Source organism: Spea bombifrons, chromosome 7 (assembly GCF_027358695.1).
Source record: "Spea bombifrons isolate aSpeBom1 chromosome 7, aSpeBom1.2.pri, whole genome shotgun sequence".
In the NCBI taxonomy this organism is placed as follows: Eukaryota; Metazoa; Chordata; class Amphibia; order Anura; family Pelobatidae; genus Spea; species Spea bombifrons.
This window is the reverse complement of record NC_071093.1, coordinates 21,502,464-21,516,326: the sequence shown is the minus strand read 5'-3', so window position 1 is coordinate 21,516,326 and position 13,863 is coordinate 21,502,464. Positions and strand designations below refer to the sequence as shown.

Genomic DNA, 13,863 nt, shown 5'->3' with positions numbered 1-13,863 from the left:
ATCGCAAGTCACTTAAGCAATTCAAGCCCTTACTATGAGCAAGCTTTGTGAGTTTAACCTCTTCCTTTATACAGAGCAACACAGTTTATTGAGTATAATCTTAACTAATTAGACACTAATTAACTAATTAATTACACACTTAACTAATTAGTTAATTAATTAACCCTTAACTAATTACACACTAATTAGTTAATTAACCCTTAATTACACACTAGAATTAATTAACCCTTAACTAATTACACACTAGAAAAGGGGGGGGGGGGCACTTCAACTTTCTTGTTGCTGGTTGAGATGCTGTTGGTATACTTATAATACCACTTACCTGCTGCTGATATATGGAATACATTATAACTTTGAAAAGAAATGGTGGTCAGATTCCTCACCTATTTGATCAATCTAACATAAATTATACCTCAAGATTATGCATGATATTTAACAGGAAAAATACTTGCATCTTGTCTTTGGTTTATAGAAGGTCCTGGGAACCTTTCTTTTTTTTGGGTTATGTTTGTTTGATACTAGTCCCCTGGGTGTAACTGATTAAAACCCTAAATGGTTTGCAAATAATGAATGGAACCAAAATGTGACTAGGTGATGATGAAAACATTCATACTTAAAAGAAATATACCCTTTTCAGATTAAAATTTTGTATTTTATCTTTCAGAGTTGAAGACTGAAGTGTCAAAAAAAAGTATAAGGAAATGGCCTCTCTGTTGATGTTTCGACACATGACATGTATTCTACAGCAACATTTATTTGTGCCACGTAAGTAATAGTAGTTTTACATTTTCCAGTTTGTGTCTTGTAACTTGTCTTGTAAAAGCCATAAAAAACCTTTGCATGTAGAGTATTTCCTTAATAGTGATAGCAGCTGAACAAATTATGATGAAACTGTTTGCCAAGGTTAGTAGTAATATTAATTATAAGACAACCCCCCCAAAATCTGATTATTAATTTAGGAAAAAAAGAGAGCCTTTTTTTTACTAGTAAATATTCATGTAAACTATTTTTTCATATTTAATAAAAGCTATGATTGAGAAAAATATATCTTTTTTTGTTTTTATTTCCTTTTTATTTGCCAACCTGCCGCCAGTTATGCACATCTGCCCCCAGAAATGCCTTTTAACCCCTATCTGCCACTCTGCCTCCCTGATATGCCTTTTACCCTCCTATATGCCACTCTGCCACGGGACAGAGTGGCATATATGTGTGTGTGTATATGCATGCAGTGTATATGCATGCGTGTGTGTGTGTATGATTTGATAGGGTAAACTGATCTGGCCGGGTTCAACAACAATCAATTTGAAAAATGCACGGTCGCAAATGTGGCCTTTTAGCCCCCAAACAACCTGACAAACTCATGCATGTGGGGTACCACTGTACTTGGGAGATGTTGCTGACCGCATAATTGGGCGTTGTGTGATAGTGACATATACTAGGAGCTATAAATTTATACTTGAAGTATAACGTGTGTGGGGGAAAAATACACACAAAATGCTACTGCAAACCTTGGCAAAGGCTGGTTGTAAAATTAGTCCATGGAAAGCGTTACTAGGATTTTGAAATAACCTCATGAACTAAGCACTCTTATAACAGTTTTGGAGATTTGTACGATATTCCAAACCATGGAAACTGTGAAATAAGCTATTCATATTATTATTGAATGAATTTCAAAGATTTTTAAACTTTTTGATTCACTTTTTGATCCATTTGATATGATACCTTAAGCTATGAATTAAGCTTCTCTACACCACTATAAATTAATATCTGATATTTGCTATAATGCCTCCTAAAAGAGAGAGAGAAAAAAAGACAAGAAAAGAACAAGCCAATAAATATATTCTATTCCCCTAAATCAAATGTATCAACAATGGAAGTTAACAGATCTAATCCAGCTGCTCGGAGAGAATCCTTAGCCATTAGAAATTTTGAATTATCACAAGGTGAATCACCTGTTGCTTCATCCTTTTCAACTCAACATGAAATTACACAGGATTTTATAAGAGATTTAATAGAGGGATACTATAAAAATAATCAAACAAGACCTTGAAGATAATATCTCCCAGATAAAATCAGAAACAATTTCACAAATTTTTTTCACATTTTGTATTTTTTATTTATACACAAGACATGAAATAATCTAATTATTACAAGATTTATCTAATACACATTTAATCAAACACACCTATACACTGTATATTATAGTGGTATAGATACCGTATTGGCTCGGATATAGGCCGCACTCGAATATAGGCCGCACCCTAAAAGTTAGGTGCTTTTTTAAAGAAAAAAATTTCTTACACACTTAGTGGAACAGATATGCTGCCACTCTGCCCTCCCCAGACATGCTGCCACTCTATCCCCCCCTGAGATATGCAATCTGCCCCTGAGATGTGCCCCTCCCGAGATATGCTGCCACTTTATCCCCCCCTGAGATATGCAATCTGCCCCTGAGATGTGCCCCCCCGAGATATGCTGCCACTCTATCCCCCCCTGAGAAATGCTGCCACTCTGCCCCCCCAGACTTACCGGTGCAGACTCACCGGGGTCTTGCAGGGCCGGCGGGGGACAGCTACGCAGTACGCCTATTCAACTTCCGGCAAGGAAGATTGTTAGCGTACATCGCGCAGACGTTCACCGGCTGCGGCGATGCAAGCGTTAACAACCTTTCGCTGCTGGAACGTCTGCACGATGTGCTTTAACAATCTCCCTTGCCGGGACTCCCCCCGTGGGAATTCCCGGCAAAGGAGATTGTTAAAGCACATCGTGCAGATGTGCCGGCAGCGGGGGCTGTTTACTCACATCCCGTGCAGGCACTCCCCCTGTGGAAAGTGCCGGCAGGGGAGGCTGCCTGAGTGTATCGGAGAGTAGGATACAGGTCCCCTGCACCGCTGCGGGGGATCTGTATCCTAACCCTGCTGTCTGCTCTGCGCCCGGAACTGCATGTCCCGGGCGTCGGGCGCTAGACCCCGAATATAGGCCGCACCCCCACTTTAAAGACTTAAAGGGGGGGGAGTGCGGCCTATATTCGAGCCAATACGGTGGATGGTTAATTTGCCATGTACACAAATATATTTTTTCTAAATATTATAATTTAATTTTACACATATAGTTAAATACACTATTACAATACAAAATATTTATTTCTTTTTTTCCCCCTTTCTTATGAGTTGATATATCTTCACTAACGCTTTCACATACTTTTATATTCTGCATTATTTATATATAATACCTTCAAGACCTAATAATTCACATATAATTAAATACACCTGTACACTGCATATACCACATATTATAGTTGGATTGATAAATGTTTAAATTGCTATGCACATATAACATAATATATTTAAATATTATAATGATCTAATATTACACATTAAATACACAATTAAAGAACACGATATATATCGCATACCTCTATCGTATAGAGTATGTCAGGATATATATAGAAGTTGGCATACATCTTCTTTTTTTTTTTTCCTTCCTTCCTATACAGCAATACGCAATTAAAAATATAAATGATTCGTGGTTCATATTAACTAACCCAAGGTAATGATAATTCTGCCCCTCCCCCTACCAGATTCCTATGGTGGATACAGGACCTATTAGGGCTATCTGTACAAGATGAATTTTGTTGTAACCCTAATTGTGTGGATTAATAGATGTAATTGGTGTATGAGTATGAAAGATGCTTTGGGGAGGAGTAAGGTAACCAGGATAACAAAAATGTGTTCAAAATAGCGATGTCATTAAACTTACATTAAATGTCCAGGGTCTAAATTCACCCCAGAAAAGAGGTCATCTATATAAAATGCTTCAAGACAATAGTATTGACATCGCTTTTATACAAGAAACACATTGGATTAAGACATGTTCAGTTCTGTGGAAATTTAAAATGTATCCTTACGTATAGTCAGCTAATATAAGTGGCTCTATGAAAAAAAAGGGGTTGCAATAATCCTTTCAAATAAAATGAAAATAGAGCCTATAAATGAAGAGCTTGATGTTAATGGATGTTTTATTATTTTGATAGTTAAAATTAATGATACTATTTATACTTTAGTTAATGTGTATGCTCCAAATCGGGTTTCATTATGTTTCTTTGATTAATTGATTACGAAAATAGACCTACTCAAACAAGGTATTATAATTATGGGAGGAGATTTTAATGTGGTTCAGGATTTTAAAGTAGATCGAAGCTATTCTGGTAACACCAAGAAAGGTATTAGCTCCTATCCTGGAAATCAAGATTTTTTGATTAGAAACTCATTATATGATTGTTGGAGAGTGTACCACCCGCTAGAGAGAGAGTATACTTTTTATCCGAATGTACACCAAACTTATTCTCGAATCGATTATTTTCTGATGAACCCAAATACTTTAAACTTAGTTACAAATTCCAGGATAGGTAATATCACATGGTCCGATCACGCACCAATGTTTCTGAAAATTACTTATAATTTTGAATACAAAATCACAAATAATTGGAGATTAAATGAGTTCCTATTGAAAAATGTAGTAAATAAACTAATATAAATAAACTAATATCAGAGGCCCAAAATTTTGTCGAGAATAATGATAATGGAGAGGTGTCGGAAAGTATTCTATGATGTACATTTAAGGCCTTTTTGAGGGGAGTACTTATAAAGATGGGAGCAAGAGAAAAGAAACAAAAGGGTTTTTCTCTTTCTGAATTGCATATCAAGCTATATTAGAGGGATCAAATAAAAATGAATTCGATCTACTTAAATTACATGAGATAAAGAATATTAGAAAATAAATTATTGGAAAAGAACTAGATATTATAAACTGGAGGCTCTCATATTTAAAGCAAATATGGTATTATTCAAGTAATAAAATTGGGAAATTATTATCTAATAAGATTAAATCTAAACATAAATTGGAATTGATTAAAAAGATCATAGAGGGTGAAAAATATCATCTTTCCCCTATAGTTATTTCAAATGAGTTTGCTAGATATTATAAATCATTATATAATTTATCTGAGAAATCCCATCCACCTCAGGATATAACTACATTTTTTGCAAAATTGAATTTACCTAAGATCTCTGATTTACAACTCGAGATATTGAATCAACCTATAACATTAATGGAAGTAAATAAAGCCATTCAAGAATTAAAACCCAGTAAAGCTCCAGGTCTGGATGGCTTCTCATCTCTTTTTTATACTTCTCTCAAGAAAATAATAGCTCCGATACTATTGAGACTATTTATCTAATTTTCGTCAGTGGAAAAGCTACCGCTGGACCCAAACTTTTAATTATAGACCAATCTCCTTAATTAATTTGGATATTAAAATATTTTCAAAGATCCTTGCACAAAGATTAAAACAGGTTATTCCCTTTATAGTTCATAAGGATCAAACAGGGTTTGTAGAGGGGAGGAGCGCAATGGACAACTCTCGGAAAATAATAAATCTTATACATAGTGTTAACTGCTTTCAAACTAAATCTGTGTTTCTTGCGCTTGATGCACAAAAAGCGTTTGATAGAGTCAATTGGACCTATCTAGAGGCAGTATTACTTAATTTCGTAATTGTTGGATTGTTCAAAGAGTATATTATGATTTTATATTCTAATCCGTCGGCTAAAGTTGTAGGACATTTGTTGGACTCTGAATGGTTTCTGATAAGTAATGGAATGCGCCATGGTTGTCCTTTGGCTCCATTATTACATGTCCTTAGCATAGAACCCTTTGCAGAAGCAATACGATTATCACCAGAAATCATGGTAGTGGAAATAAAATATTATTTTCGTACAATCTCTTTGAGGGTACACTCTAATATATTAAAGAAGTTTCAAGATATTATTGATCAATTTATTTGGGAAAAAAAGCCTAGAATAGCACAAAACATATTAAAAAATAAAACAAAACCTAATAGAGGAGGTATCTCTTACCCATGTACCGTATTTGCTTGATTATAAGACGATCCCCCAAAATCTGAATATTAATTTAGGAAAAAAGCCTGAATATAAGACGACCCTATAGGAAAAAAGTTTTACCACTATGTACTATGTGAACAATTGTTTGTTAATAAAAGCTATGATTGAGAAAAATATTTTGTTTTTATTTTTATTTTTTTGTAAATATATGTTTTATTGTTTTATCACAACAACAGAACAGGAAATCAGTGAGGAAGGGAAAACAAAGTGGGGAAAAAGGGTCCATAAATCCACAGAATACAGGCAGATATAGAGCCCAACGCAGTGGGCCAACATAGTCGAACACAGGGCATATACAGCGGTAAGAACATTGCAGGAAGAAAAACACATTGCGTATCACATTGACATACCAAAAGTAAGGTACCAAAAATCGTGTCGGCATAGATCCGCCCAGGCATAAACTGTAGGTCGAATAGGGGGTCTCAGGGACCGATCAAAATAGTACATGATGGGGGTAAGTGTGGCGGCGCAGAGATGTAGCATCCCTGACATAACAAGGGAAGGACACGGGGAAGGATGGCACACAAGAAGGAGAAGAGAAGATAGGAAGGAGGGAGAAGAAAGAGAAAAGAATAAAAAAAGAGGGGGATAGGGTGCTCCCAGAAACCAGCACAGCGCCCTACCCCGAAAGCGACCCCTCCCGAACATCAGGGCTCTCAATATATTCCATCCAATAATACCACATCTTCCGATACCTCTCACTTTAATCATCAGAGGACATGACCAACTCCTCCAGAGTCCTGATATGTTCCACTTTCAGGATCCACTCCCGAAACGAAGGTGACAGAGGATCCTTCCAGTGAAGCAGGATTAAGGCTTTCGCTGCGTTCAGAAGGTGAGGCACAATCGACTTCCGATAGCTAGAGACCGATTGGTCAGTATGATGCAAAAGGAAAAAAGCAGGCGAAAACGGTAACTGACTGTAGTAAGAGCACGCGTCATGGTATGTTTGCGAGCGGATTTAGAGAAGAAACTCAGCAATTGACAGTAGTGAAATTTATCGAGGGTGGTGGGCGGCCTGCCTTGTAGAATCGTATCTAATGGTCTCAACCTGCCATCAAGTAAGAAGTCGGAAACTGGAGCTCTGTCCGTCAACGTGGTAGACAGAAAAGGGCCAGCAACCTGTCCCTGCGGGAAGTCAGGATTAATTCTAATGGGCGTCAAGGGTGAGGGATACGTCGTCAGAGAGTGCGATAAATGCAGCGAGTGTAGCGCGAGTAGCGTAGCCTTCACAAACGGGTGGGTGCGGGCGAAAGCTCGGGAGTGATGACGCGGCAACCACAAGAGGTGGTGCAGGGGCACAGGAATCGCCTGGGCCTCAATACCAACCCACAATTTATGTGCAGGACGATGGGACCACTCCAGGGCTCGCAAAAGGTGGCAAGCCTGAAAGTACAGGAGGGGGTCCGGCAGACCCGCGCCTCCACTTAATTTAGGCCTGCATAAGGTGTCAAACTGGATTCGGGGGCGCCCTCGAGACCATATGAAGCGCAGAAACATGGAACATACCGAAGTGAAAAAGGCCCGGGGGATCTCTATCGGGAGAGACTGGAATAAAAATAAAAGCTTGGGCAATATAGCCATCTTGAGCGTGTTAATTCTCCCAAACCACGAAATATGTTGAGGGGACCATGCGTTGAGGTCCTTCTGAATAGTAGACAACAGGGGAGGGAAATTATGGCGGTAAAGCTCCGACAGGTTTCGCGTAAGCTAGACACCCAAATACCTCAGCTTCCCCTCACACCATTTGAAGGGGAAGCTGGAACGCAAATGCAGAGCGTCAAGCGTAGCCACATTAAGGTTCAGGATCTCAGATTTTGAATGATTAATTTTGAGATTAGCCAAGTCCCCGTATTCTTTGAACTCACGCCTGTCAAAGGCTTTTTCAGCATCTGTTGACAGGAGGATGGTTTCAGTCCTGGAGGAGATCACATAATGCATTAAATTCACCGCTCTAAGCGTACTATCGCGGGATCGTGTCCCGGCGAAACCTGTCTGATCGGGATGTACCAGGGACGGGATAAACCGTTGCATACGAGTGGCCAAAATTTTTGAAAACAATTTGAGGTCTGCGTTAAGCAGGAAAATGGGGCGGAAGCTACTGCATTGCCTCAAATCCTTGCCCTCCTTGGGGATCGGGGAAATGTTAGCCATCAAGGTGTGTGGGTGAATATCCCTCCCCTCCAAAATAGAATTAAATGAGCACACCATCCGTGGCCCCAGGACATTCAACAGCTTCCTGTAGTAAATCAAAGGGAGCCCGTCTGGGCCAGGACATTTCCCAAGCTTAGACGCCTTAACTGCCACCCCCAGTTCAGCTAAAGTGATAGGGGCCTCCATACTATCCGCCTCTGTCACCTCCAGACAACTTCCTCCGCAACGTTTGGGAAAGATAAGCACGTATCGTATGAGACCGGGCAGCCTGATCAGCAGACGAATGGGCACCAGACAGATTATATAGATTAGAATAATAGTCCGTGAAGGCAGACATAAACTTATTGGGAAGCCTGCGGTGGGAACCGTCCGCTGGGCGTATCTTAGGGATATAATATGGTCGGCAGCGAGTTCACAGGGCCCTAGCAAAATATTTACCTGGTTTGTCCCCGTGTTCATAATAAAGGGCCCTCGGCTTCAGAAAAGAGCGCCGTGCTTTAGCGACCAACAACGAAGAGAGGTCTCTACGCAGAAGAACCAATTGCTGGAAGGCAGCATCAGTAAGAGAATCTTTATGGGCCTGCTCTAACGTCGCGATGTCGTGATATAGTTTCCCTAGGGCGGACGCAGCAGCTTTCTTGCGTTCAGACCCGACCTTTATTAAATGACCGCGAACTACGCATTTATGGGCCTCCCACACAGTAAGAGGGGATACGTCCGGGGTAGCATTATCCGTGAAATAGTTAGTCAGGAGGGAGTGTGTGTCAGTCTGAACTATCGGGTCCGTAAAAAGTGATTCGTTAAGACGCCATGTCGTCGCCGCAGGTCGGGTCAGCGTCGAGGTCAGAGACGATATCAACGGTGCATGATCCGACCAGGTAATCAGACCATAACGGGCAGACAGCAATTTGGGGAGATGGTAGTATGGCAGGAAGAGATAATCAAGTCTAGTATAAAGTCTCCTGGCCGTGGAGATCTCACAAGTCTCACAGGGGTGAAGCGCTCTCCAGCAATCTACTAGCTGAAGATCATGAAGTAGAGCTTTCATTTTTTGGGAGACATGCGGGGGAGTGCAGGAGTGCCCTTCGGAAGTATCCAGTCTGGGTTCAAGAGCCACATTGAAATCTCCGCCCAGGATCAAGAGACCCTCTTGGAAGGAGCGCAATAACCGCAGAATCTTGGAAAGGCAACGGTGTTGCTGCCTATTAGGGAGATACACATTAGCAAAAGTATAAACGGAATCCGCGATAGTGCCCTTGACAAAAAGAAACCGACCATTAGGGTCAGACATATGAGCCGTCTCGAGAAATGGCGTATGTTTACCAAAAGAACCGCCACACCTCTAGATTTAGACCTCTCGTTATTACTGAAAAACCCCATCGGGTAATGGGCATTAAGTAAGGTAGATGCATTGGGCGACCGAAAGTGAGTCTCCTGAAGATAGACAACAGAAGCTCTAAGGTATTTCAAATCACGCAACAAATGCGAGCGTTTTTCTGGGACGTTATAGGGGACGTTATAGGAGACGACAGTAAGGGCACGACGCGCACCAGGGGGGCGCTGCGCCGGCACAGGAGCCATAAAAGAGCAGAGAGGAGGTAAGTATGAAGGAGAAAGAGAGTAGAGAGAAGAAGAGAGAGAAAGAAAGGAGAAAAAAAAAAAAAAAAAAAAGGGGAGGGAGGAGGGGAAGACGAAGATTACAGGGAGAGGGGGGGGGAACCGGGAAGAGGAACAGACAACACTTGGAGTGAGTACCGGGAAGGAAACGGGCCACCCAACAGAATGGAGGACAGCAACCGCGACCACCCCAATAGTATGGGACATTCCCGATGCAGGGGGAAGCACCAACCGCCCAAGAGAGGACCGGAGGAGTCAAAGGAACAATGAACAGGGGGATCCCTTCGCCGCCGCCCATAACTTGCAGAGCGACCATCAGATCCCGCATAGGGAAATTAAGAAACAAAAAAAAAAACACAATATAAATATAACATGACACAGTAGCATTTACTGGCAAGAGATAGGGCAAAACCCAGGTAACAAGGTAATTGAGCACGGCAACATAGAAACAGGAGGCGGAGCCTCTTGGCAAATCACGTAACCGACCAAACGGGCGATCAGAGAACTGCAATCCATGAGCAGAGAGAGAGGGAGGAGAGGCAGCAGAGGAGAAAAAAAAGGGGGGTGGGAGGAATTGGATGAGCAATCACATAATGCACTCTCACTGCTGCAGGAGAAAAGAGGCAATCACACATGCTATGGGGTGTATAAGTAGGAGCTCATAGCCCCCATCGAGCGGAGGCGACCAAAGGTCTCATATATAAAAAAAAAACAAAAAAAAAACGGATAACGTGTGAGCGTAGGGCCAGCAAGGCAGAACAGGCCATCGTGGGGCAAAAGAAAATAATAAAAATATGTGTAGGTGTACGACAAAAGGTATGTGTGCTTGTAGAAGTGTAGGGTAGTGGTCAGTAGGACCAAACCAACCCTCAAGTATAACATCGGGAAAAGTGTGGAATCTCGACGCACCCCAGTAGGAGTGGAAATACCCTAAGGAGACAAAGGTAGGGATGCACGCAGCCTAACACCAAGCCGGCACCACAACCAGCAGAAAATGTATAGCGCGACATTGGTATCCCGTCCAGAGGGGGTCGCGATATCAAACTAGGAAGACAAGTGTAGTGGTGGAGACAAAAAAAGACAAAAAAAACAGCAGCGTGTAGAGCTCTACGCGATTCGCGTACACAACTTCCGCTTGAAATCATGGGAGTGGAAATTCAATCCGACTCCTATAAGATTTCCCTTTATGCTGAGGATGTCCTCCTCTCTATAACAAACCCTATGTCTTCTATCCCTGCTTTATTTAGTTTATTAGAACAATATGGATCTGACTATAGGATTAACGTGGGAAAGACACAAATAGTTACACCTTTTTTTCTAATCAGGAAAGATGAGTTTAGGCCCTTCCATAAAATTGACTGACTATAGATTACCTCGGAATAATAATCACAGGAGATCTGCCTTCCCTTGTAGATTTCAATTCTAAAAGCTTATTGGAAAAAAATAAATTATTGGGATGGAAAAACCTTGAGGTAACCTGGTTAGGCAGAATAAATTAACGGTTACTTGCTTCCAAAAATCCTATATTCCGCTTGAGCGGAAGTTGTGTACGTGAATCGCATAGAGCTCTACACGCTGCCCAGACTAAGCACCGGTAAATTGGGGGGGCATAACACAGGAGGATCCAGGTCCCCTGCATCCGAGTCCCCGGTGCTTAGTCTGGGCAGCGTGTAGAGCTCTACGCGATTCGCGTAGAGCTCTACACGCTGCCCAGACTAAGCACCGGGGAGTCGGATGCACCGGTAAATTGAGGGGGGGGCATAACACAGGAGGATCCAGGTCCCCTGCATCACTGCGGGGCATCTGGACCTTAGTCTCATAGTCAGACCTATTTGAGGTCTGATTATAAGACGACCCCGATTATAAGAGCATTTACTCTGGAAAAAACCTTGTCTTATAATCGAGCAAATACGGTATTAAGAAGCTACATGAAACATCCATGTTGTCACATTTTTTAGCCTGGGACAAAAAATCTACTAATACTCCAAGATGGATACAAATTGAGGACGTTAATATGGGAAAGAGATTTATATTCACTTTTTTGGGTAGATTTCAATCGAATAAAATTAGCTAAACGAAATCATATTATTTACGATTTAACTAAAATCGATGGACTAAGACGGAAAGCGAGGTTTTATTATCCTCTACACCTATAGAGATGATTCGTTTATTATATAAGATAACATTGAATTAACTAACTGGACCAATAGTGGAATAACTTGTTTGAAAGACATTGTAGTCCACGATGTATTGAAGTCTTTGATAAAATGTTTTTCTTTGCCATCTTCTGAGATATTTATGTACCTAAGGATTAAGAATCTTATTAAACAAAAAAGTGTAGTAAATCACACTGAAATCGATCATTGGTTGCTTACACATAAGAGAAACAAACAAATTTCAAATACGAATAAATTATTGATTGCCTTGGATAATGATGAAAAAGACTCTCCAATTTTAAAATGGGAAATACTTAAATGTTAATATTGAATTGGAGAACTGGCGACAGGCTTTTCAACTTAACTAGGAAAAATGTCCATTTGATAAATCTCATAGAGATTTATGTAAAAATATTTTACCGATGGTACATAGTCCCTAGCATACTTAGTAAGATGAGCCACACAGACTAGAACAGATGTTGGCAATGTCATGCAGCTATTGGAACATTTATCCATACTGTAATGGTATGATGAGGCAGGACCCCAGATGGCAGAGGTAGCCAGGCCAAACAGGAACCAGAAAGTCAGAGAACCAACCGGGTCAGACAGGTAATCAGGATAAGCCAAATCAGAATCCAGAGACGAGGTCAACAAGCCGAATCAATACCAGACGAGCAGGAATCAGGAGACAGGAACGAGGTCAACAAGCCAAGTCAAACCGGAGCAGTAGTCACAATCAATGCACAAGCAAATAGCAAAATACACCAACCAAGGGTGAACCAGAAGAGGAAGTCCAGGTTTAAATAGGGACAGGTGTGTGTCTTGCATTAAGGAGGTCACCCGAGGTTATAAAAACACGTTACGTATGTTACGTTACTTTTTGGCCACACGGTGGCGCTGTGCTACCTGTTTGCCGCGTGGTCGGCCACGCGGTGAAGACGCCGACCGGGTAGCGGTGGTACTAGCTGCCCGGGAAGCCGGTCGAGGAGGCAGCGTCGCGGGACCGGCCACGGCGCGGGACCGGAGAGGCAGGTAAGTCCTTACAGTACCCCCCCCTCGAGAACCGCCCGAAGGGCGACCAGGACTCCTGCCAGGCCTCCCGGGGTATTTGGAATGGAAGAGGCGGACCAGCCGAGGCGCGCGGACTTCAGAGGCGGGCACCCAAGATCTTTCTTCAGGTCCATAACCCTTCCAGTGAACCAGATATTGCAGAGCACCCCGGAAGATGCGGGAATCGAGGATGGAACGGATCTCGTAGTTCTCCGAGGAGGTGACCGAAACGGGACCAGGGCTGGCCAGAGGACGAGTAAAACGGGAGAACAACACTGGCTTCAGGAGGGAGACATGAAACGTGCGGGGAATACGAAGGTTACGTGGCAGGTTCAGTTCATATGTGACACAGTTAATACGGCGTAGGATGGAGTATGGTCCAATAAAGCACGGTGCCAGTTTTTGCGAAGGACAGCGAAGGCGTATGTGACGGGTAGAGAGCCACACCTTGTCTCCAGGCATATAGGAAGGGGCAGGTAACCTTTTACGGTCATAATACTTCTTTTGTGTCTGAGAAGCAGCTATGGACGCAGAGCGAACAGAGGACCAAACAGAAGACAGGTGTTTTAGGTGTGCGTCCAAAGCAGGTACCCCTACCTCTGGGGTGTCTGTAGGCAAAACAACTGGGTGGAAACCGTAGACACAATAAAAGGGAGTGTGTTGGGTGGAGCCTTGCACAGAGTTATTGAGGGCGAACTCCGCAAGTGGGAGGAGGTCAGCCTAGTCGTTCTGGTTGTCGTTAACAAAAGCTCGTAGATATTGTTCAAGGCGCTGATTAGAACGTTCCGCTGCCCCATTGGTTTGGGGGTGATAAGCCGTGGAAAAGGACAGGGTGATACCTATGGCTTTACAGAAGGACCTCCAGAACCGGGAGATGAACTGGACTCCACGGTCAGATACGATATCCTGGGGAATTCCGTGGA

The 13,863-nt window shown here is 42.1% G+C and overlaps 1 protein-coding gene across 2 annotated transcripts in view; it reads left to right on the top strand.

Annotated features, from left to right (window-relative positions):
- ABAT (4-aminobutyrate aminotransferase) overlaps positions 1-13,863 on the top strand; it is a 335,639-nt gene that overhangs the window by 60,407 nt on the left and 261,369 nt on the right. For both annotated transcript variants that reach the window (XM_053472272.1, XM_053472273.1), the window contains exon 2: positions 665-765. In XM_053472272.1, coding sequence (XP_053328247.1) covers positions 702-765 — 64 coding nt within the window. In that variant the 5' untranslated portion in view covers positions 665-701. The remainder of the gene's footprint in view (positions 1-664; positions 766-13,863) is intronic.